Source organism: Cydia splendana, chromosome 4 (assembly GCF_910591565.1).
Source record: "Cydia splendana chromosome 4, ilCydSple1.2, whole genome shotgun sequence".
Lineage (NCBI taxonomy): Eukaryota > Metazoa > Arthropoda > Insecta > Lepidoptera > Tortricidae > Cydia > Cydia splendana.
The window spans coordinates 21,048,424-21,075,170 of NC_085963.1; the positions used below are offsets into that span (position 1 = coordinate 21,048,424).

At 36.7% G+C, this 26,747-nt stretch overlaps 2 protein-coding genes across 4 annotated transcripts in view; one reads left to right on the forward strand and one right to left on the reverse strand.

Annotated features, from left to right (window-relative positions):
- The window catches only part of LOC134790202 (syndecan), a 596,526-nt gene that overhangs the window by 102,041 nt on the left and 467,738 nt on the right, over positions 1-26,747 (forward strand). The gene's annotated exons all lie outside the window — the stretch shown is intronic.
- Positions 12,970-26,747, reverse strand: part of LOC134790217 (uncharacterized) — a 413,186-nt gene continuing 399,408 nt past the window's right edge. The window contains exon 4 of the mRNA XM_063761052.1: positions 12,970-13,210. Within this exon, the coding sequence (XP_063617122.1) occupies positions 13,096-13,210 (115 nt within the window). The 3' untranslated portion in view covers positions 12,970-13,095. The remainder of the gene's footprint in view (positions 13,211-26,747) is intronic.

Sequence of the window (26,747 nt, forward strand, 5' to 3'; positions counted from 1 at the left end):
ACTACCTATTGCACCAATACTACTTATGACATCCTCCTCCTTGCTTCGTTCTCCTCAGTGCTGAGGGTCGTGAACTCCTAGTGGAGCACATTTCCATACCAGCAGCAGGAGCGCTAATTTCCAGCCTATCCGATCCCTTGCGACTTCTAAGGCATCACGGACCTTCATGGATAGCGATTTGCTAACCTGGTCGGACCATCGCGTTGGACTGCGGCCCCTTCTCTTTCCTTCCACCGAACCAGTGACATTAGCTTTTCCAGGTTGTTACCAGTCTTCCTGGCTATGTGTCCGAAGAATTCAAGTATACTCTCCGGAGACATGTGGTTGAGATCCTGGTGGTTACTCCGAGATCCTTGAGTATAGAGGCGTTGGTGACCTTATGACATATGCAACTAGAATATTGAAGTGATTCCGATTGCATTCCTTAGCAATATAATTTTAAATTTTCGTATTGGTATCTTTATAAAGCGGTATTCGAATAAAACTTCTAATAAACGAATCCTGGACTATAATTCTCCAAGCTCCAGAGAAGACGCGAAAATAGACTCCAGGGAAAGTTTGTGAAAAATATTAAAGTCCATAATTAAATTAGTCGCTAGAGCAACACCCCCCACATAGATACGGGGGTGGGGGCACGACTGATCGATACGACGTTCGGTAATATTGGAACTGGTATTTTACAGTCCGTGATAAAGTTATGATAACTCGGTGTTAAGAAGGCGCAAACCAGGAAATTAGAAGGCAACAAAAGATAGATCAAACAAAGCTTTTTAACATTTACCTAAAAAAATTGGTACTTAGAAAACACTGACTACTTTTCCGCGAAATGAAAAAAAAAGTCTAATGTATGCGTCATTGTTCCCTACCAGCCAGTTACAGTAACACGGTCGCTAATGTTTCCTTTAGCCGAGTCACGCCGATAATCGAGTCAGTCGAGTCGGGCCGGTGTTGAATAACTTATGAATTCGATTCAACCTCATCGATTCCTGTGTGGTTCCGAGTTACGCGCGAGTTGGCGGCTCAACTACAAAACAAGTGGAACTCCGTAACTACAACACTTAGCCGACAGTGGGACTTATCATCCAAGAGAGACCGTCCGGATTATAGGGACGGCCGCATTAGCGAGTCTCTACTGTATTTTTAAGAAGAAGGTCAATCAAAGGGATTTTACTATTACACTTAAGTAAACCAATTTTTAAACAAGCAGATACGTCTGCGAGCGATATTCCAAATTTTATATTAAAGGAAAAAATTTAAAAAGTTACGCTGTCCGGCAGGACTATACAGTTAAGTAATTTGTTTTTTATTTCTCTTGCATATTTGAGCAATGGAATAAGTTTTTGGCAAAAATTTCATTTTTGGTTCAAGCTTTTATCGCTGACTGTACTTTTCTTACGACAGACAACTAATACTCATCGAGACAATTCTAAAAACCCATAACACAATTAGGTTGCGTTGTTTCATCACAGAGTTCCTATGGCCACCTCCTGTCTCCATCATCAGATCAGTTCGACAGTACCATATTATTCTATTGTCATCAGAACTACATACAGCTTCCAATTTTCATGACGCTACGATCCTTGGAAGATGGTTAAATTAGTTACCTTAGATTCCATTACATAGTTAGTTACATTATACATACAGGTCGACCTAATAAAACCTTGTTAAAAATAGACGTTCGATATTTGGAGTCGCGATAGTTTCTTGGTTCGCCTGAGCGGTATAATCGGCAAGCGATGGGAACCGCATCAGTAACTTGGACTGGCTAATACTGGCAACACTTATCTGTTCCGTTTTAAAAATGGAGTTTCATTCAGTTCGAATTTTGAAGTTAAATTGGCAGATGAATAGTGAATGGATAAAGTTAAGTCAACCACGCTTGTCATAGTCAAGAAGTTAGCGTTAAGGTGATATTCCGATTGTGACTACAGCGATGATGTAGCAGTAATTAAGAAACGGGAAATGCTGCCAATTATTGATAATATGAGTGAAGGAGTTGAACTTTCTAATCGCGACAGCAATGCGGCAAAGACAGAAACGCAAGTTATGAAGGAAATTAACTGTAATATCGCGCACTTGTAACTGCTGCTGTGGAACTCAAAAAGTAACCTTAACTTAGTAAAGCTTCACTTTTACAGACTTTTTTATTGTCTGGGTTTCAGAATATTAAATTACTAACCCCGTTACCTACCTATCATCATCATCATCATCATTTCAGCCTATATACGTCCCACTGCTGAGCACAGGCCTCCTCTCATGCGCGAGAGGGCTTAGGCTATATAGTACCTACCTATATTAGATCTAATTTAGTTAATTCTAAAATACAATGGATTTATTTCGCTGCATTTGTTTTTGACTTTGGTTACACATATTGTTATCAAAAGTCAAAATAAAATAAATGATAAACATGTTTTTTAGGGTTCCGTACCCAAAGGGTAAAACGGGACCCTATTACTAAGACTTCGCTGTCCGTCCGTCCGTCCGTCCGTCCGTCCGTCTGTCACCAAGCTGTATCTCACGAACCGTGATAGCTAGACAGTTGAAATTTTCACAGATGATGTATTTCTGTTGCCGCTATAACAACAAATACTAAAAACAGAATAAAATAAAGATTTAAATGGGGCTCCCATACAACAAACGTGATTTTTGACCAAAGTTAAGCAACGTCGGGAGTGGTCAGTACTTGGATGGGTGACCGTTTTTTTTTTGCTTTTTTTTTTGTTTTTTTTTTATATAGTACGGAACCCTTCGTGCGCGAGTCCGACTCGCACTTGCCCGATTTTTTTTAGTAATTATATTTCATTATCAAACTGCACTCGGGACTTAATCGCGTATTTAAGTTAAGGCCGTTCCCGTACCCAAATGAAATCTACAATCGAGCCTCTCCTCACGCCACCCGTCCCGCCCCTAGATACAATGACGATACAACAGCGCCACGCAAGAAGTAGTGACTTAAATGAACTAACAGGACACTGATTTGTAAAACGTATTAGTAAATACTGAAAAAAAGCATGCTGCATCTCATAGATGGCGTTAAAGTTAAATGGGAAAAATAAATGAAACATAGTGTAAATTAAATATTCATTTTTTGCTTTTAATGAAGTCAACTCTTATTTCAATAATATTTAACTATAAGGGTAAATACAGTTTATATTTAAACAAATTAATGACTGCATGTTTTCTATAATATCATTATTTATTAGGTATACTGTGCAGGTATATCATCGATATTTATTAAAAAGTTAGGGCATACCGATACAAGTGAGAAAAATAGGTAATTCGCACATGTATCGTACAACGTTTTACAGTACATAATATGACCCTTTAAATTGTCGACATAGGTAGTTACGTAATGTGCTAATTATCGCACTAATGCGGTAAAGTAAAGCACCATATTGTAATAGTACTTACTTACCTACATTACGTTTACAAGTGCGGCAAATAGGAAATTCGAAACGAGTGGCGATAAATTCTAACACGACCGAAGGGAGTGTTTTGAATCGACACGAGTTGCGAATTACCTATTCGCACATGTATCGTACAACGTTTTACAGTACCTACATACATATGGCCCCTTGAATTTTCGACATAGTCACGTAATTGCTAATTATCGCACTAGTGCTGTAAAATAGCACCATATGACTGTAAATCAAATTTATTCATTTTAGAGGGTTCCATAGGTTCGTGGAATCACTCAGTCAAGAGTCAAGACCTTTTTTCTCAGGAACGTGTAAAGGTCTCAAATTGAAATTATATCAAATAGGTACTCGGATCTACTTTATTGTCAAATATATTAGCTTTTTTTCTGGTATATTGCAAAAATCTGAATTAATATCAAAATACCGGTGTTAATATTGAAATCCCGGGATTGACATGCAATATCGGAAATCAATCCCGGGATTGAGAACGATCCGATATTGCATGCCCTAACCAAGTTTCAACCTAACAACGAATAATACATCCCGGGATCCGGATATTTCGATATTGGTCCTTCTCAATACCGAAAATGGAATCTTGAGCTTTGCGAGGGTTTCAAGTAGGGCTTCCAAATACCGGACTCTATTCAATACCGGTATTAATACCGAAACTGTCGTCATTAATACCGGGATCCCGGGATCCCGGTATTGACTATAAATTGCTTAATTTTTTTGAGTTTTATTTAAAAAAGGCTTAACATAACACCAGTTATGTATGTCCTTAGCTTAGGATATTAAACAATAAACGCCATCTACAATAATTATCATTTCACCCTCCAGGTTGGCAATCATTTTATCCGCCTTGTTGACTTCACCAGTCAAATTTTTAGTTCAACCTAATAAACCAGCCACTATATTCAAATTTGCCGCCAAAAAATCTTTGATATAAACTTTTTGATATAATTTTAAGAACTTATTATATTAATATTATATCGTGAACATCAGAATTCATCACCAAATATTTATCTAACGCATATGCACAGATCTTGTTTCAATACATAAGGTCGTGCTGCCAGTTAAATGCGTCTGAAGTGTAGTAATCTTCTTGATACAGCCGAATTCAATGATTTTAATAGTTATTATAATCGGCACATTTTCCTTGTTTTTGAAAATACCGGGATCCCGGTATTGCATTAAAAAATACCGGTATTGAAAAATGCGTTTAAACAGACGGGATCCCGGTATTGCGGAATCCCGGGATCCCGGTATTGGAAGCCCTAGTTTCAAGGCACGAGGGTTAAACAAACCACTTCACAAATTTTGCACATTTATTCAAGCCCCTTATCTTGTCTAGAATACAAAATTTCGTAAACGTAGCTCTAACAGTTATTCATAAATTAACGTTTAAAAACCGGCATTTTTGTGACTGGCTGACTAATAGATCAAAAACCTAACCCACTTCCAGCTGACCTAGAAACTTGAAATTTGGCACCAAGGTAGACTATTAGGAGTTTATAGAGGGAACAATCTAAAAACTGAGAATTATTGATAATTTGATGAAGAAAAACACATATATCGATAATAGGCTAGATGACTAATTTTCATTTATGGTATCATTCGATCAGGTATGTCTTTAGGATCAAAAGTCTATATAGGATCCATTGCATTCAAGGAATACAAAAGTCAGAAATGATAGTCAAAGTCCGACAGTCGTACTTCACTCGCGAAACGCCCCGAACAAAACGTCAAGGTCACAGAGAGTCCATCTTGAAGTATGAACAAAACAAGAAAATTGCGATTTTGTCTGTGAAATATTGCGTTTATGTATATAGTTTCCATACAATCTTTTATTGGATAAAATGTGAGGAATCGAATGGTATCCTTATTTTTGTAGTATTTGGAAGTTGAAAAAAAACTTTAATTTTGAAACTTTCAGGCGCTGTACTTTTGTATTATTTCCATATATTTTTTTAATATCCACAATATTGTGATAAATTGCTCATTTGCTATCTATTTTACTGGATTTTGTTGTAAAATTCAACATGTGTCATCATACTTATTAATTTAGACTTATTGATCAAAAACCTAACCTACTTCCAGATGACATAGAATTTGATATTTGGCAGGTAGACCATTAGGAGTATACTGGTATAGAGGAAAAAATCTAAAAACTTATTATATATATCACACATTTTCAATAACTATCAAAATTTAAATATTTAGAGCATACAGGTTGCAGGTTATCAACAGGGTTTGAAAAAGTAGGAATAGACAAACATATACTAGATGAAGCCATGTCTTGTCCTATTTTATCGTCTGGCTTATGATTTTCCTTGTCTTCTTTTTGGATTGGGTTCCGAATCGGTAACCCACGAGGGTGTCTCGGGTCTATCAGTTCTGGAAGTATACACCGTATATAAAAATCTTTTAATTTCAATTCCATCTTCTCTGACCAAAACTGATCATCCCGGACAATTATTTCAGTTTTTAGTTTTTCTTTCTCACTACTCCAAACGGCAAACAAACATTTACTCCTACCTGTAATATGGAGCTGGCCTTGTATTTGATAAAACCATGGGTGTTTTTTATTAACTTCTTCACCTTTTTTGGTTCTCTTCCAAAAGGTAACTTTTTTACATTTTATGGCTTCGTCAATGCCCATTCGGTGGGCTGTGATAGGACATTTTATTTCTATGATCATGTCATCTCCACAAAGGCCATCTGGTGTTGCACCTAGAAAAGGCAACTCAGCGTCAATGTGTAGACCACATGGCCTTATGGAGAGATTGTGTTCTTTCTCCAATTGTTTAAGAGCCATCGTTTCGTTCTCTTTGCCGTGTTTTATTGAAGACACGTGATCGATGTTGACTTTGTATAGCAGATCCTTTACAAAATTTGCGCAGTTGGTATTTGGACGTCTATTGATCACTTTTCCAAAATTTGACGCCGTTAGCAGTGTGCGTCTAAGCTCTAACCATTCCCCGCTTTCTGCTTGTAGAACTGTATTTTGTTGAATTTGTTCCCTTTCTTCAGAGGTTTTGTTTAAGTCGTTTAAGAAATTCTTTTTTAGGGATTCAAACACGTCTGGTTCGATGTCTGGTTTCAATGACTCTGGCCCATAGTCTTTGTCGGTAGTTTTATTTTCGACACGTGTATTTAGACGGAGTTTTGCCTTAGCATTTTTTTTTCTTTTCATATTCTTGCTTACGCGTTCACGTTCTAGTCGTTTTAAAGTACCCTGTGGACTTCTTCCGGCGTTCATTGATTTGTATAACAGAGATATTGATTTTTTTTCGTTAAATGATACCGCAGCTGCTAGACATCTCGTGTGGTAAGAACTTTTTTTGGAAAAGTTTATCCTTTTGCCGCCGACAAATTTGGCTATTATGCTGTTATATCGTTCCACAACGTTGCTGTCGACGTCGTGTATCAAGCTGCGGGCATGACTAGCAACATATTGTGTCAAAAAGCAGATTTTCTGCCATAAAGCGCTTGAAGACAATTTTTTAAAGCGATTCTCAACTTCACCTACTTTGTGACAAAAATATGGTCGACACTTGGAATGGTCGCCGAATCCGTGATGATGACTAAGCAAAATGTCTTCGAAAAGAAGTTGAACATCTGAATTTGTTTTATGTTTAGCCATGGCTTTGCAGATGACTGCTCTCGTGCCTAAAATAGTATTTCTCGATATAAGCCCTCTTAATTTTTTCTGATACTTTGTTTCAGTAGTAAGGTTTTTTAATTTATTACAAAAATTTCGTAATATGTGATTACGGCACTCTACTTTTTCGACGGTGACATCTGAATACGGACGTGCTTGTAAAATTTTTGCGTAGGTGCTGGCGTCACCGTCAGAAATTAATCTTTCATATATTAAACCATGCATTTCAATGGATTTCTTGAATCCTTCGACAATGATGTCGCTCTCCATACTTGTTGAAGAACCACTGAAATTTTTATAGCATGCATGCTCCGGAGTAGTTGTTTCTTTTCTTTGTGCATAGGCGCAGGTGCTACAATATTTATTTTTAATGCCAAGATATAAAATTTTTCCTGTTCTTCTTCCGATGATTGATGCGGCACCAGAGGATGCGTTGTAGTTTTTTTTATACGAACGCTTGCTCCAGCAGCCATCAGCAACTACGTCTATTTTCGGAATCCCATTCTTTACGCGACCTTCTTCTAATGCCAATTGTTTTTCTTCTTCAGCAGCTTTATGCATTGATTCTGTTGACAAAAAAACAATGGGCATTAGAAGGTCGCGTAAAAAATGAGATTCCGAAAATAGACGTAGTTGCTGATGGCTATTGGAACAAGCGTTCGTATAAAAAAAACTACAACGCATCCTCTGGTGTCGCATCGATTATCGGAAGAACAGGACATTTTTTATATCTTGGCATTAAAAATAAATATTGTAGCACATGCGCCTATGCAAAAAGAAACAACTACTCCGGAGCATGCATGCTACAAAAATTACAATGGTTCTTCAACAAGTATGGAGAGCGACATCATTGTCGAAGGATTCAACAAATCCATTGAAATGCATGGTTTAATATATGAAAGATTAATTACTGGCGGTGACGCCAGCACCTACGCAAAAAATTTACAAGCACGTCCGTATTCAGATGTCACCGTCGAAAAAGTAGAGTGCCGTAATCACATATTACGAAATTTTTGTAATAAATTAAAAAACCTTACTACTGAAACAAAGTATCAGAAAAAATTAAGAGGGCTTATATCGAGAAATACTATTTTAGGCACGAGAGCAGTCATCTGCAAAGCCATGGCTAAACATAAAACAAATTCAGATGTTCAACTTCTTTTCAAAGACATTTTGCTTAGTCATCATCACGGATTCGGCGACCATTCCAAGTGTCGACCATATTTTTGTCACAAAGTAGGTGAAGTTGAGAATCGCTTTAAAAAATTGTCTTCAAGCGCTTTATGGCAGAAAATCTGCTTTTTGACACAATATGTTGCTAGTCATGCCCGCAGCTTGATACACGACGTCGACAGCAACGTTGTGGAACGATATAACAGCATAATAGCCAAATTTGTCGGCGGCAAAAGGATAAACTTTTCCAAAAAAAGTTCTTACCACACGAGATGTCTAGCAGCTGCGGTATCATTTAACGAAAAAAAAATCAATATCTCTGTTATACAAATCAATGAACGCCGGAAGAAGTCCACAGGGTACTTTAAAACGATTAGAACGTGAACGCGTAAGCAAGAATATGAAAAGAAAAAAAAAATGCTAAGGCAAAACTCCGTCTAAATACACGTGTCGAAAATAAAACTACCGACAAAGACTATGGGCCAGAGTCATTGAAACCAGACATCGAACCAGACGTGTTTGAATCCCTAAAAAATAATTTCTTAAACGACTTAAACAAAACCTCTGAAGAAAGGGAACAAATTCAACAAAATACAGTTCTACAAGCAGAGAGCGGGGAATGGTTAGAGCTTAGACGCACACTGCTAACGGCGTCAAATTTTGGAAAAGTGATCAATAGACGTCCAAATACCAACTGCGCAAATTTTGTAAAGGATCTGCTATACAAAGTCAACATCGATCACGTGTCTTCAATAAAACACGGCAAAGAGAACGAAACGATGGCTCTTAAACAATTGGAGAAAGAACACAATCTCTCCATAAGGCCATGTGGTCTACACATTGACGCTGAGTTGCCTTTTCTAGGTGCAACACCAGATGGCCTTTGTGGAGATGACATGATCATAGAAATAAAATGTCCTATCACAGCCCACCGAATGGGCATTGACGAAGCCATAAAATGTAAAAAAGGTACCTTTTGGAAGAGAACCAAAAAAGGTGAAGAAGTTAATAAAAAGCACCCTTGGTTTTATCAAATACAAGGCCAGCTCCATATTACAGGGAGGAGTAAATGTTTGTTTGCCGTTTGGAGTAGTGATATGATTTTTTTCATTAAATTATGAATAATTTTCAGTTGAAAGATTTTTTCCTCTATATACTCCTAATGGTCTACCTGCCGAATTTCAAGTTTCTAGGTCATCTGGAAGTAGGTTAGGTTTTTGATCATAAGTCTAAATTAATTATCGATATACGTGTTTTTCTTCATCAAATTATCAATAATTTTCAGTTTTTAGATTTTTCCCTCTATAAACTCCTAATAGTCTACCTTGGTGCCAAATTTCAAGTTTCTAGGTCAGCTGGAAGCGGGTTAGGTTTTTGATCTATTAGTCAGTCAGTCACAAAAATGCCGGTTTTTAAAAAACAAACTGATAAATTGGTTCCCATTGGTGAAAAATACTTTAACTACGTTAAATTCCATACCTTCTAATACACGCTCCCAATGCGCGCTACAATTATCGTGGCATTCAGCATAAGTTTTGTCGGATATCAACGGTAGGTTTATGGCAGACAGCATCTCTTGCAACTGTGAGTGTCCGCAACCAATTGCAATAGTGCCTGCAACAGCACATTGGTTTACTCCCAAGTAATTTTCTCCACAGTCATCACTTGGTATAGAAAATTTCTTCTTGCATAGTTGACACCGAAACATAAATTTTGATGTTAGCCCATGTTTTACTTCTCCAACCAACTGCATTTCTTGAATACCGCATCCTAAGGGTCCATGATTGCAAATCGATTGTAATTTTGTAAAAAAATTACTAATTGCGACAATTCTTCGACCGACGGTTTTGTCAGGAAGCTCTTCTTCCACATCGAATGATATTTGTAACTGAAAATAAAATATATTGTAAGTGTTAGCATTTACAATTTGTCACATCATGTACAGTCGACGTCAAAGATATGTACCTATTGCACCTTACTCCTTTGTAATGAGGTGAAAAATGTATACATATATTTGACGTCGACTGTACATATAAAGCACCGGTGGTAAAGAACCAACGAGAGAAGTCGGCTGCCCTAAGCAGAAAACAAGTAACCCAGTTTTGACAAATTTTTGAGGAGAGCAAAAAAACGTAATTTGTCAGTTTTGTTAGATATTTGGTCTAAAATGTAACATCTGTTTATACCATTATGTTAAAGGCGATAAAATTAAGCTTATACAGACTTTATTTTTTGTTATTCTTGTATATTAAACTTTGTACAGGCATAAAATGTTTTCTGTGTAGTTTACTGCCCGAAAATCTCAGAACGATTCTACACAAATTCAAGTATCTCGTGTTTAGCTTGGAAATAGCAAGCACTTTAGCTTCTTAAATACTAAACATATTTGGCTCTCAGCTCAATAACTTTTCCAATTTTCATGCAATTCTGAAGGAAATAGTACCAAATGAAAGCTAATAACATATGCTACCGAAAACTGATTTTTATTTCTTTCAGGTTTATCGACTTCAAAATCCCTGTTAGATAATAAAACGGTTGAAAAAAAAAATATTTTTTTATATATTTTGAAGTTCTTTTCTATTGGAAAATAGACTTTTTTTAAATTAGTGATTGATGTTGCCATCCTCGTACCTTCTGACACATGGTTATGGGTACCTATTTCATCGATTTTATTTATGTTCAGAGATTATTTTGTGATACGATGACCCATTCCTTCAACAAACCCTCTATCTTCGTAGATGGGTGGTACCTACAGGATCCTGCTTCCGAACTTTTCTTTTTTAGGGTTCCATACCTCATAAGGAAAAAACGGAACCCTTATAGGATCACTTTGTTGTCCGTCCGTCCTCCGTCCATTTGTCTGTCAAGATCCTTTATCTCGGAAACGCGTGGAGGTATCGAGTTGAAATTAAAACCATATACTCAAGTCTACATTCCCTTAAAGATGTAGAAAAAAATCGAACATCTACATTAACGTAAAAATAAAGATACGGTGGTTTATGCCAAAATACGTAAGTATATTTCGACATTCTCAAGGGATTCAAAATTTAAAGGGTACCTAAGTAGGTGGGTAGTAGGTAGCTAGGTCAACGAGAAGTCCCGTTGCCATAGAACTATGAAATTTGGCAAGTAATATTGTATTACATTATAAGTACAGGGAATAATCTGAAAACTATATTTTTATTTGTAAAAAATAAAAAAATCAATAACTAAATTTTAGTGTTTTTACATACCCCGCACCAACTATGCTTCTCTGTTTGGCCTAAAGGTTGACTGGTAGAGAATGCCGTGTAGCATTAAGTCCGCCTTTTGTCACTGTATATTTTTTACTGTGCAATAAAGTTTAAAATAAAAAAATAAATAAATAAATTTGTAAGGCTCGGTGGGCAAGTCCGACTTGCATTTTTTTATAGTCCTATTTGACAGACGTGTTTGATAGGAATGAGGTAGATGCATGGAATGGTGAGAGCTGGTGAGTTCATAAAAATCAATATTTGGGGACAATCTTACACTGGATGACCTAGCTCCAAATTAAGCAAAGTTTGTACTATGAGTACTAGGCGACGATATATACATACGTGTATAGATAAATACATACTTAGGTACATAGTTACGTTATTTACTATTTACCTTTACTTGTAACAAAGTAAAAATCTAATTAAATCCTTCAAGTCAGTTTTACCTATTTCTTATAAAACCATATCGATCTGAAATTTTGCTGATATACACCTATTAATATGGTAAGTAATTGGTGGATCTCTTTAGTGGCTAGAGTTAAACCAAGAAAAGTCTGCAGAGATTTTGACAGCACAAGGTCAATCTCGAGAAGTCTATTAGTAGAGTTAGACCAAGAAAAGTCTGCATAGATATGATATAACACTGGCACTGGTGTGCTCTCAACATCTCTGTAGACTTTTCTTGGTCGAACTCTACTAATAGACTTCTCGAGATTGACCTCAAATGATTTACTTTACCACATAATAAGTGTCTTTATAAAAATTCAAATTTTGGCATCATTCCTGGATTAAATATTTCCCTTTTGGTCAATTGAATACAATCAGTTGTTGTTTGTTTCAATTTTTTTCCAAAACCTTTGGCACGGATACGGCATAATTAAGATTTCCTCTTTCTTTGGCGTATTCTAGTGTTCTGTTTTCATTACTGTAGAGTCTACAGTGTAGACAATACAGATAATTTTATTTGTTTTAACAACACTTTTACTTTAAACTTAAATGTCACAGACTTTTCACCTTTGACAGGAATATTGCTAAGCAAATTTGTTTTCTATGTATGTCTTTAAACAAGGTACCTTTTGTATATGTAACTAATTTCTGACCTAAATCGCAGATTGTGATAGGAGATACTTGTTTTACCATTGTAATAAACTAATTCGCAGTTACGAACATCTACGCTAAACTCAAGTATCTCGGTCATCTATATGAATTACAAGTATCTCTGTTTAGTTACTTGTCTTTAGCGTAGAAATGGGATATATACTTGAATTTAGCGTAGAATACAGGGTCAAAAAAAGATACTCGGATTTTAAAAACATGAATATTTTGAAAACTACACATTATTTTACAATTATTTTTTTGGTGAAAGATGCGCCTGAAATTGTAGATACCGAAAATCCAAAAAAACCGTTTTTGAAAATTTTCGAGTTACTTGTTTTCTGCTTAGGGCAGCCGAAGTAGAAGTAAGACCCTGTATAATAGACTACGAATCGTGTGATAAATCAATTTACGATGGAATTCTGGCACACGAAGTTGAAACAATGTTATTCTAGCTAGGTAGTTAGTACAAAAGGTAAAATTGTTCTCTGCATACAATCAATAAGTATAATTAGCATGAATCACCTACCTCATGGGTATCTTCTTCCTCTAATAGACTAGGAACCCGATAAGTGTCATCCAGCTGTGCAATGCGTGGGTTCAAAATGTTTGAGCTGGTCGCCTCACTGTCAAAACCAAAATTAAATAAATGTATGATGTTTTACAGCACATATGGACTTTACCGCACTAGTGCGATAATGCACACACACATTACGTAACTATGTCAAATATTTAAAGGGTTATATGTACTGTAAAACGTTGTACGATACATGTGAGAATAGGTAATACGCAACTCATGTCAACTTAAAACACTCCCTTCGGTCGTGTTTTAATTTATCGCCACACGTGAATTTCCTATTTTTCGCACTATTTTTTATCATCAAGTGATGATGAACAATAACTTTCAAAATTTTTATGTAGGTACCTATATTATAACAAGTGATGACAATGGAGAAAACTACTTGAAAGTAAATAAACCATTGTGCTGGTTACAGGTACAGTCGGCGTCAAATACTTTGTAGCAACAAAGTAGCCAAATATTAACATCCAGCAAGTAACATAATAAAAATGCGATTTACGATTTATGACGTAAGTATTAAAAAAAACTGCTTACTAGATCTCGTTCATACCAATTTTCGGTGAAAGTTTGCATGGTAATGTACATCATATATATTTTTTTTGTTTTATCATTCTCTTATTTTAGAAGTTAAAGGGGGGGGGGGGGACACATTTTACCACTTTGGAGGTGTCTCTCGCGCAAACTATTGAGTTTAGAAAAAAATGATATTAAAACCTCAATATCTTTTTTGAAGACCTATCCCCCCCCCCCCACACGTATGGGATTGATGCAAACAAAAATTTGAGTTTCAGTTCTAAGTATGGGGAACCCCCAAAATGTATTGTTTTTTTTTTCTATTTTTGTTGGAAAATCCAAGTTTCAACAGTACCTATAGTTCTTATAGTTTCGGAAATAAGTGGCTGTATATACGGACGGACAGACAGACAGACATGACGAATCCTTAAGGGTTCCGTTTTTTGCCATTTGGCTACAGAACCCTACGTAAAAATGCTCTATCACAGGTAAACGAGAAATTGAAAATGGAAATAATTGCCCAAGATTATTAGTTTTATTAAAATAAAAAATCGGTCAACACGCTCAAGAAAAGGAAATCATTTACTATTGTGTAGGGTAGTATAATATAAAATAACTATCAGTTCATCAAAAAATACGTAAAATAATAACGAAAGTACGGACAATCGGTAAATCCCGGGATTTTAATTTCCGGGACTTACTCAGGCAACCCTATTACATTTTATCAGTGTACATTTTTAGGGTTCCGTACCCAAAGGGTAAAAACGGGACCCTATTACTAAGACTTCGCTGTCCATCCGTCCGTCTGTCATCAGGCTGTTGAAATTTTCACAGATGATTGAATTTCTATCGCCGCTATAACAACAAATACTAAAAACAGAATAAAATAAATAGTTATACAACAAACGTGATTTTTTGCCGTTTTTTGCGTAATGGTACGGAACCGTGCGTGTGCGAGTCCAACTTGCACTTGGCCGGTTTTTTTTAATTAAGTACCTCTTGGAGAATATCAAATAACTGATGCGGGCAATGTATCTCGTACGATATTATTGATTGGCGACATTTTATTTAGTTTTCGGCGAACATTTGCTAAGTAGGTAGTACTAATAGCCATCCAGGAAAATAAGTACAAAATATATCCAAATAATTGAAAATATCAATTCAAAGCATAAAAAGATATAAGCATCTGCACTGATAGGAAACCAGTAGGTATCTAACTAAGGTCTTTTCGTACGCCGCCGCTGTGAGTAGGTAGGTATTTATCGCAACGCACGAAGTTACGCGCGACATAGGTACCTACATATGTGACGTTATCTATGAAAAGGGACCTTATTGTCGATGGCGCTTCCGCCATTATTAACGATGCTCTGATATAAATACCACGCCGCGCGACGCAGTACGTCGTAAGCGCCATAGACAATAAGGTCCCTTTTCATAGATAATGCCACATTAATTTTTATTTTTCTATGGATAAATAAAGTCTATTAGAATTAGAAGTTAGAACTTACTCGTTACTTTGAATGTCAGTGGTTGATTCCATATTTTGCAGTCTGTAAATAAAGATAAATTGTAGTGTATTGTGTTACGTAGGTAGGGGTAAAAAGCACGAGTCAAATAATTACACTCACTCGATGTAGTCTAAAGATATAGTATCATCTTCGGCTGTGAAATTATCAAATTTTCTTCTTTTCCTAGAAAGACAAAAAAGCAAAAACTTTAGACGCATGACAAATCACGAGCTGAGGTTCGAACCCTCGATAGGCGGATGGATTGCTAAAAGAACGCTTTCTGTGTGTAATTGTGTGCGTTACTTGTATCACTGTGTGCTCGTATTTATAGGAAGGCCCACTACACTGCAACCGCGTAACTACGACTCACGGCGACGCACACATAGACGGCTATGTTTTCTGTCTTTGCCGTGCAAGGCAACGGCGCTAGTGCCGCGTGGTGTAAACTTCGTCGCGAATCGCGATATCCTTTTAAGCTATTTAGATGATGACAATGTTTACCGGTAGATGGAGCGATTATTAATTTTTAGAATGTTTCAAGTTATATGGATTACTAATTAGTACGATCAAGTATATATTAAATTAAGTACTTTATATCACTGTTTAATAAATATACATTTTTACTTACGTTACTTCCATTGTTTCTTGGAATCTTCTGAGTTGTCTTTTTCGAGATGTCTTCTTTTTATTTAATTGCTTGTTACCCATTATAACTTCTTTATCACTAGGACACACAACACAGCACAGTTTTTATAAGTGACACTATATAATATATATTTACAATGAAAGTCCTGTAAAATCTTATATTTGTTTTGGAGACACGTAGTACAGATCCGTCTGGCACGAGCGCTCAGCCATCACTGTCTCATTTCGAAAGAGGGACGGAGACAGAGTTGCAGGCCGTAAATCGATATTTTGTTACGATAGAATTAGTCGATGTTTATTTATTTTAAAAATATTGCCTCAAATTATCGAAATTCTAAAGCTGTCAAATTACTATTATAATTATGATTGATTTTTCTCCTTTTTTTGTTTCATAGTGTCACATAGTAAAGAAACGAGTAAAGTTGGAGTATAAATTCGAATTGGAGGTTACTTTGGGAATAAATTCTATCGAGCGAAGTGTTATGAATCGTGTATCGAAAGCTGTGTTATTAAAGATAATATAATCAAGAATTATATTTATTTTTCCCACGTCTACAACTATCACCGTTTCTTAGAAAAATAGGATAATTATTGGGGTATTTTTACATTTCTGGCTCAGGGAACGGCCTTAAAAAAAACAGAGAACACACACAACAGAGCAGAGTGCAGTTTGATAATGTTTAATAATCGTGAAAGTTTAAATCAGTGTTATATTTCATTAATGAAATAAAATTAGTTTAACGATTTATCGCCGCCAGTCGCTATTAATTTAATCGGTATTTTTATATTAATATTTATTAAACACATATTAATACATTTTAAATTGATATACACTTAATTATTATAACACATTCCTTAAATATAAGCTAATTAATCAGATTGGAATGTTCTGTTCATTAAATTAAATATTTTAAAAATTTAATAATAGGAATATTATACAAACCAATTAAATAAAGTAAATTTTAAATGTATTTGATTAAAATCTGACACTCGTCATTAATCTTGGTCAGGAAATTTAAAATAAACAAGACCTTACATTAAGAGCGCCTAAAAAATATTTAGTAAGCAACGAAGACATTTCTAAAAGGCATTTTCTAGTAATGCGGTGCACTTGATAAGGGGAAAACGACGCAAAAAAATCTCACCACCAGCCAGGCAAAGTTACCATACCACCTTGACGAAGGATAATAGACTTAAAGCGTTTGGAATAGGGGCGGGAATGAGTGCAGATAAAAAATTGCACCCTCGTATTCTGTAGTTCCGGGAGCGTTGCCAAGTGAATGTGGGAAAGGCGCAGACATATAAATAAATAGAGGTTGCATTATATTATTTGAGATATTTTGACACTAGACAAGACACACAATGTTGTTTGTCAATAACAATTGTTATTGTAACAAACAGGCCAGTTCGAACGTCATCATGTTATTTAGTTATAGTGCATTTAGCTCGTACTTGATTCAAATATCATTCTGATGTCACTGTACGTTTGAATTGGCCTTAAAGTTTAGAAGTATAATGTAGAATTGTAGAGTGAAAAGTGGTGTGTATTTAGAATCCGTTTACATATAGAGTCTGTTCGGAATGTATGTATTGGACCCCATACATTCCACGACTCTTCTCTTTCCGAACAGACTCTATTTGATGACTATTGCGATTTGTATTCCTAAACTTAATTATGTTTGTTAACGTCATTACAAGGTTTACGTGATGAGCAGAAGATGCGAATTCAGTTCTTTTTAGGGTTCCGTACCCAAAGGGTAAAACGGGACCCTATTACTAAGACTTCGCTGTCCGTCCGTCCGTCCGTCCGTCCGTCCGTCCGTCCGTCCGTCCGTCCGTCCGTCCGTCTGTCACCAGGCTGTATCTCACGAACCGTGATAGCTAGACAGTTGAAATTTTCACAGATGATATATTTCTGTTGCCGCTATAACAACAAATACTAAAAACAGAATAAAATAAAGATTTAAATGGGGCTCCCATACAACAAACGTGATTTTTGACCAAAGTTAAGCAACGTCGGGAGTGGTCAGTACTTGGATGGGTGACCGTTTTTTTTTTGCTTTTTTTTCGTTTTTTTTTTTTGCATTATGGTACGGAACCCTTCGTGCGCGAGTCCGACTCGCACTTGCCCGGTTTTTTAGTTTCTTGTATCGATTATACCAAATGAATATAATCATGTCATACAAAATATATTTTAGGAGTTCTATAACAACTCTATCCAGCCTTTGAGACAATTATAATTGGACTGGACCACAAATCAACTATACATATAGGTACTCTGTGAACGATTGATTGGCGCTCGAAATAACTGGTTCGCTTGGGAGGTCTAATCAGGTATTATGTCTGTAACTCGAACGCACATTTTCGTCTGTTTTTCACATTGCATGCTAGAATGGCCCTTGAGTTGAAAAATATTTTTTCAGGCAGTAATGTTAAATGGCCTACTTTTTCATGTTCGGTCTCTCGCGCTAATGTAAAGGCTTTATGATTTGTTTTCGTTGGATGTCCTTTTTAGGGTTCCGTACCCAAAGGGTAAAAACGGGACCCTATTAATAAGACTCCACTGTCCGTCTGTCTGTCACCAGGCTGTATCTCATGAACCGTGATAGCTATATAAACAGTTGAAATTTTCACAGATGATGTATTTCTGTTGCCGCTATAACAACAAATACTAAAAATAGAATAAAATAAATATTTTAATGGGGCTCCTATACATGATTATTAATTTATTAGGTATATTTGATTATTGATGAGGAAATGGATATTCCGATGTAATACTATCTACTTCTTTTGTTACTTATGCTTTTTTTTGACATTTAGATTTTATTCTAGAAATTCTAGACTAGTATTTTTTTATACAATCTTTTTAATGCTTGACGATCCTTTTGTGAAATTCTTAGTGTTAAATTTGATATGTAGGTATAATAATCCAATTTTATTATGGAATAATATTAACATCAATAAATTGCTCTGATAATTAGATTAAGATTAATTACGATTCATAAGAGCTTGTTGCTTGTTGCTAGGCCTACATGAATAAAGTATATTTTAATTTTTGATTTTTTTGATTTTTGGTACGGAACCCTTCGTGCGTGAGTCCGACTCGCACTTGGCCGGTTTTAAATTTTTTTAATATAGTTCTGCTGGTCAAGTGTTAATACTGGTGTTGTTTGAATGTACATGAATTATGTATATTATCTTTATTTTCTATACTGTCGGACTTTTAGGATTCTATAGAAAGTACCACAACTTGAATTAGTTAGGTAACAACAAAACGCGAGTTTAGTGACCGCGCATCTCATACTAGAGATTTTGCAACCATATGTATGTAGACTTAAGTACTTTTTTATGGAAATAAATAGTTTTTTTTTTTCACACTTGGACAGCTACAAGCTACAATTGTGCATATTGAGAGGTCCGACTAACGTTGGTTATTTGTGACCAAGTTTCTAAGGGTTGTGAACCTCTTCTGCATAATCTCTGCTTGTGTGCTAAAGTGTTGCTTGACCTTTTTGTCTCTTAAGAAACTTTGATAATGACTAGGTTAGAGTCAACGCACAAGAATTTTTTGCTTGTTAGTAGGATAGGTACTGTCGTGGAACTATTAGGAACTATGGGAATAAGCTTTGAGTTCAAATATTGTATTTCATCAGATTAGAATTCATTACACCACATTTACATAATAATATAAAGCCCTAGAGGTTCTAAATAGTGTACAAAATGATAACAAAGTTTACTATGAATATTATACCTAGTTTTGAACTAGGTTACATTATCTATTATGGGTTCCAATCATGCACAAAACGTTTTTAAACTACATATGTATGTCTGATAGATCGATTTGTCCACTTATTAGAATATTTTTTTTCTTAATCAATAAAAAATATTTTGTTAGTACGTGCCATGTCATGTTGCCAAATGCCAATAATAAACTAATTGCCATGAAGATATTTTCCTTCGACGACATCTTCATTCATACTACCAAGTCCGAACCCAAAATACTCCGTAACGAAAATAACTACATAATACAAACTCCATTAAATTCAAGGCCAACAAACAACCATAACGTCCATACCATAACTCTCAATCGTCATATCAATCCAAAACGACTGAAATCGTTCCACAACTCTTGGACACGTCGTATGTGCGTCATATGGACGGACGTACGGCGCGGCGGTGACGGCGGTGTTATCAAAACGACACATATAGTTCCACAACTAGTGGACATACGTCGTTATAACACTGCGGCGTTGCCTAGACGCACCGGTTGCCAAAACGTTTCATTGATTACATGTGTGTCCTGTTTTCATTCAAATAAATCGATGGTAGTTCTGATTCCCGTCGCTTGCCGGTTGTATAGCCAAGCCGATGTAAACTGTGACCAAATCCTCTCGGTAATGATTTTGAATTTCGAGAAACGGAAATTTCGGTCCCGATACTGATTTTATAAAGAATACCAGTCCAGGAAGACACTCTACAGATCAGAAAGCCTACCGCGGACTTCGAAAATCGACTCTTCTATCGCTTGAATATTTTACAAAGATAGGCAGAAGAGGCAGAAGAGGAAGAACGAAATTCCGATATTCGATTCTTCTTCGCGTGTGTTATTTACGTACCATTTTTTTATTTGATTAGACTTCATATTTGATTTACTTTTCAACTTACATAGTTCCTGAGAGACTGCCCTCGGCTAGCGACAAGAACAAGAGAAGCCAAGTCACGTACTGCCAACATAACCGAACTAAGTTTAGCTCCATCTGGCCTGTTATACATTTCTAATCTGTGCCCGGCCATTCTGACTTTGTGGTTGGCCCGCTTGGACGCTTTAGGAGGCCGATCCTGTAGTAGCAGGAGGTACTGGGTTCGAACCCCGGTAAGGGCATTTATTTGTGTGTTTATCACAAATATTTTTAATATTTGTTTGAAAAACTAATGATAAGTATGTTATATTTAAATCGTTTGTTATAAAAAAACCCACAACACAAGCCTGAACTTACGGTGGGACTAGGTCGATTTGAGTAAAGTTGTCCTATACTGTTTATTATTATTTATTTTACATGGTTTTTTAACTTATTTTGCGCCGCTGCGTTGATTGGTATGAACGTGAGCCGCTAACGTTGATTGGTTATAAGTAACGAATTTGACGCGAGAGATATCAGATAACACGTCTTAAAGTCGTATCAATATAAAATCATAACCTTATCAACTTGATGAAACGGAATCGGCCTTAAGGTCGATTTCAATTCAAATTGTTCAGAAGCGAGTTGGTTGGGATTGGAATGACTATTCAATTGCTGATTTAAATGGTTCATTTGTGTAACAAAAGTGAAATAAATGAGTTTAGGATCAAGGTTCAAGAATAAGTTTTCAGATTCAAAATAATGAGGTTTTTTCCTAGAATTTAATGCTAATAATTAGCATGGTTTTGTCGCGCGAGTGTCTGACTTGAACCGTAAAATGTGACGTTCCACCGTCGCATAGCACCGCAATAGTATTTGAGCGGCGATAGGTATCTTTACTCGTGGGACGTCACAAATGAGTTTAAGTGTATTAAAGTATTGGTTCGATCATCATCATCCTCGCGATGTCCGGGCATTTTGCCACGGCTCTTGGGAGTCTGGGGTCCGCTTGGCAACTAATCGCAAGAATTTGCGTTGGCACTAGTTTTTACGAAAACGACTGCCATCTGACCTTCCAACCCCCTCTGCGGTTGGTAAACTAGGCCTTATTGGGATTAGTCCGGTTTCCTCACGATGTTTTCCTTTACTGTTTTCGATGTTTGTAAAGTATTGGTTCGATATTGGAACCAAAATGTCAGCGGTCACTCAGGTCAGGATCGATATAGTTGGGTGTGTGTGAGTGTACACAAGTGAGGGTTGGTGTTGGTAAACAATGTCAAGGACAATCGACAGCAGTGAAACTACATAAATTTATAAAGAATTATACCCTATTGAGTCGTGTATAACCTTAAAGAACAGTATAAAATATGTCGAAAAGAAAATACACGAGTTACCATAAAAGGTTAATTTGTCGGGATCTTAGTTTTTTAAGCTTAATCCGTCACAGACCACAGAGCAACATAGACCTACTTACGTGCATATATGCATAAAGTTCAATTTCAGTTTTGACACTTCGGTGACGTGGCGTCCGAGTGACAGCTTATGTGTTTAACAGGGCGGAACACAAAGATCCCGACAAAGAACCTCCTTCGAAATATTGAAGCTGGTAAAAAAATAAATGGTGGATGTGACACCGCACGTGCTTTGCACCCACCCCACGCCACGCCGATGTCACCCGCATGACGGGTCACATTCCAAATTGCAGATGTTCGAATTCCGAACGTCGAAATAACGGAAATCCCGGAAATCTGACAAAATCTCGGAAGTAACCCCCCATTGTGTCACGTGGGCCACATCATTGACGTGCATAGTGTCTAATGTGCGATAACGATAACCAATTCTTAAGAGCCAACAGGAGTGGTCATTTCTCCATACAAACGTACTCCTCGTTTTCCTCCGTGGTTTTTGAAGCTAGAACAATGATTTTTTCAACACAGATTAATATTGTCAATATCTGTGTCGGACCGTTTTGCTTGTTTTGATATTTTTGTTTTTTAAGGCGCTAGAGCCCTTCAAAAATGGCCAAAATGGCCTAATTGACTATGCCGCAATGAGAGGCGTGGCATTCAAAACTGATATCAATTAGCCAAAAAAGCAAAACGGTCCGACACAGATAATTTCATAATCATTTAGATTTCCAAATTTGGTTACGATTGGTTAAGTTTTGGAGGAGGAAACAGAGGAGTACGAAACCTCGATTTTTGAGATTTTTACGCAGGATTTTTCGCCTTGTCCTTATCGCACTACTTTTAGGTGCCGCTTCCGTTAGCGAGACGGGTATATTTACCTAAAATATTTAAAACTCAGCTCCTGTTTCGTCTTAAGAAATGTAAATTATACAATTTCATAACTGCAGTGGGGTCGCTTTTTAGACGACTTCTCAAAAAAACGAGTTTTTGTTTTCAGGGTTCATCTTTGTACGAGGGACATAATGAGCAGACATCGTAAATTTTATAGCATTTTTGGTGCAGCGGAGTGATATTAACGGAATTTGTATAGATAAATCCAACTGAAATGGTAAATTAAGGTTAATATTAACGTAATTAACGCTAATTAATCATTAGGATTGAAATTGTTTATACCAATTCCATTAACACCTTAACACCACTCCGCTGCACCGAAACTGCTTTAAAATGTACGATGTCTGATAATGAGTCATGACCTTTCGCAAATTCGCAGTAACACATTGATTTTTTCGTGACCGAGGTGTATTAGGACTTTTTGCGCCATTTCTCTGATCGCTTCGTCCACAACAAAAACGTCACAGGAACCTAAATATTGTGCAACCGCAAATATTCCCCACACAAAATAAACAAGAAAATGAAGTGTGGCCGGATTTAGATGAGCGTCATACGCTGCCAACACTGTATGTACTTTCAACAGCAGAAATTGCTAAGCGGGCGCGGTGTTCAAAATTACCTCGACACGCTCTTATTCTCTTAACAATAAAGTCTCGTCAAGATAATTTTGAACACCTGGCCCGCTTAGCAACTTCTGCTGCTGACTGTACGCCGTTCGGGTCCAGACTACACCAGATAACGGAACGCGGTTGATATAAATAATTTATATTATTGATGATTATAATACGTCAATTAGGACCACATTAATAATAGCTTTCAAAAACAAATAATTAGCAGTGTTGTGTCGAGAGATTTAAATGATTTAGGCAATTATGTTATGAATAATAATTTGATTTATCAATTTAATTTAATTGACTGATATTGTGGGTGTTGATTAGCGTGTTTAATATAATTATTATAATTAACGATTGTTTTTAATCATTAAAATATTATAGTCACTGATTTTTCTGAAATGAAATTTAGCACTTAATAAGGCACTTAAGCGTACTTTTTATATGTACTTATTGACGCATGTAGGCAATGAGTCTAATTTATGTTTATTTATTTTTTCAGGTAAATGCAGTTTTAACAGTTCTTTTTTCGAATGGTAACGTAATATACTAGACGTATTCGGGTAAGATAATCCTTAGATAGTCTATTTACTGCATTCAACTTTTCTTCAACACAATTGAAGGGGCATAGGGGCGAGCCCATTAGAGCGCACCTATAAAAACATCTTAAAACCGATACGTCAGAAAACCTTTTTTTATATACGCTTTTAAAACATTCCACACAGTCCACACCGATTCATTTTGAAATAGAGAAAGACGTTACTATAGTCTGTCAAGCCATTTCCGTCAGTAGAAAAAAGCGGCAAATTTTAAAAATGTAGCCGTGCCAATTTCGCGCATTTTGCTACTGACAAACTTGTTTGACCGACTATATTAATAAAACCGGGCAAGTGCGAGTCGGACTCGCGCACGAAGGGTTCCGTACCATAATGCAAAAAAAAAAACAAAAAAAAAGCAAAAAAAAAAACGGTCACCCATCCAAATACTGACCACTCCCGACGTTGCTTAACTTTGGTCAAAAATCACGTTTGTTGTATGGGAGCCCCATTTAAATCTTTATTTTATTCTGTTTTTAGTATTTGTTGTTATAGCGGCAACAGAAATACATCATCTGTGAAAATTTCAACTGTCTAGCTATCACAGTTCGTGAGATACAGCCTGGTGACAGACGGACGGACGGACGGACGGACGGACGGACGGACGGACGGATGGACAGCGAAGTCTTAGTAATAGGGTCCCGTTTTACCCTTTGGGTACGGAACCCTAAAAATACTACGTTAAGGAAAAGAGGCCGGCGTGTATTGTCACTTAAGACATTTATCAACAAAGCTCTTATATAAATACGATATATAACGATATTAAGCGCCTTAAATACAATTCCCTTTTCCCTGAACCACTGAATGAGCATGCACATGTATACGCTGTTTTAGATAAGGACAGCATACGCCATTAAACACGCAATACAGACGTTTACACTAATTGGATTAGAGTGCATTGTCTTATTGAGTTTTAATGATCGTGCGGCGGCGCTCCTCTATTCTCATTGATGCGCGTACACACGCGAATGGGATCTCAATTTATTTTGCTGAAAGGGCTAGTATCCAGGCCATAAAAAATAATTTGACACTATTCGCAGCGTAGGATTGATAGATACCAATGCTGGCGCCATCTGTAATGGCTCCTCTACACGATGGGCCAGCGCCGGCCACTCCAAGGGACGCCTTTTTGCGTTAGAGGGAGCAAGTGATATTGCTATCTCATTCTACCGCATGACTGCGTCCCTTGGAGTGGCCGGCGCTGGCCCATCGTGTAGAGGAGCCATAAAATTCGAGGTATATTCGAAGTATTTCGGCACATTGCTTCACTTTGTCATTGCAAATGTCATGCAGCTCGTTCCAACGCCTGTGTGTGCGTGTGTGTGTGTTTTTGCTACTTGCAACAGTTGCTACTTGAGTTTAGTGGCAAATGTATGAACTCGCAATAAACACTAATCAATGTGTAAACAGGCCCCAATGTGCTGTGTGTGTGTGTGTGTGTGTGTGCGCGTGTGCGCGTGTGTGTGCGTGTGTGTGCGCGTGTGTGCGTGTGAGTGCGTGTGTGTGAGTGTGTGTGTGTGTGTGTGTGTGTGATGTGTGCACGCCGACTTCCAACTGCAACGTCGCGTCGGCGTGCAGTTCCCATACAAGTTGCAGTCGGGTTGCAGTCCGTATGTACCGTACCGGCCCTAAAAGTTTTTTATAACCGATTCGCTCGCCTGAAGCGGTCGAGTCATTACTTCAAAATGTCTACTATAAGTCAGATCTTCGATTACCTAGGATTGTTCTTGATGTTATGGTCACACTTCAGCTGGTTATCTCTATGAGGACATTAGGAAAAATGTTACGATGTCTGTGTGCATAGTTAACCTAGTTCTGCTGGCTGATATGAAATGAACCGTAAATATAAAGTGGTGGTCATAAAAATCACAGTGGCACTGCACTCGTGCACTGTCAAGGGGTCGTCCAGAAATCATGTGATCGTTTAGAGGGGGGGTGGGTGTAAGAAAAATATCACGAACGATCACGATGGGGAAGGGGGGTCAGAGAAGATAACACGTGTAATTTTGTTTTCAAAGCGGGAAAGACAAAAACAACAATATTACTCAAAAATTTAATTAGATCAAATAATCCGCTCTATTTTATATATGTATTTACCCAATACAAATATCATAATTATATATCACGTGATCTTGTGGCGAAATATGATCACATGATTTCTGGACGACCAAGATTCCATTTTATGTTGCATTTAAAATTTGTTAATGAGTTTAATTTCATATTTAATCCAGAGGCCGTGAATAAAATTCAAGTCTCACCATCGGCAGTAATTTTACCACTTCGTTTTTGCTTGTTAAAAAAATAATTATAATTCCTTTGTAAATCTATTTTCACCACACCGACGCGAGAAAAATACTAACTATAAAACATCAAACAAAATCAAACCAAATCAAATCCAAATGAACGTTACTATTATTAAACATATAAATAGTCACTTCCACCGGCCAACATTAGGAAACAACTCAAGAATTGTATCAAATTACTTTAAGTATAACACTTTAAACTCGCGTTTTGTACACATATTTAATTACACAAACGCGATATAATTTCATTTTTTTTTACCTTAAATGCCGACGTTTCAGCTCAAAACGTTTCGACGTTTCAAATTACTTTGCCACACTTGTGGATAAAATGCAACTTTAATAGAATTACGAGCTGGTGTGGTGGAAAATAGTTTCATAGTAGGAAATAACAAAAGTAGGCAAAGCTGATAAAATAGGCGTTGGTTTGTAAACATCTCAATCAAATTGACATTAGGGAGGCGCCGCGGCGAAACCGGAAACCCGATCGA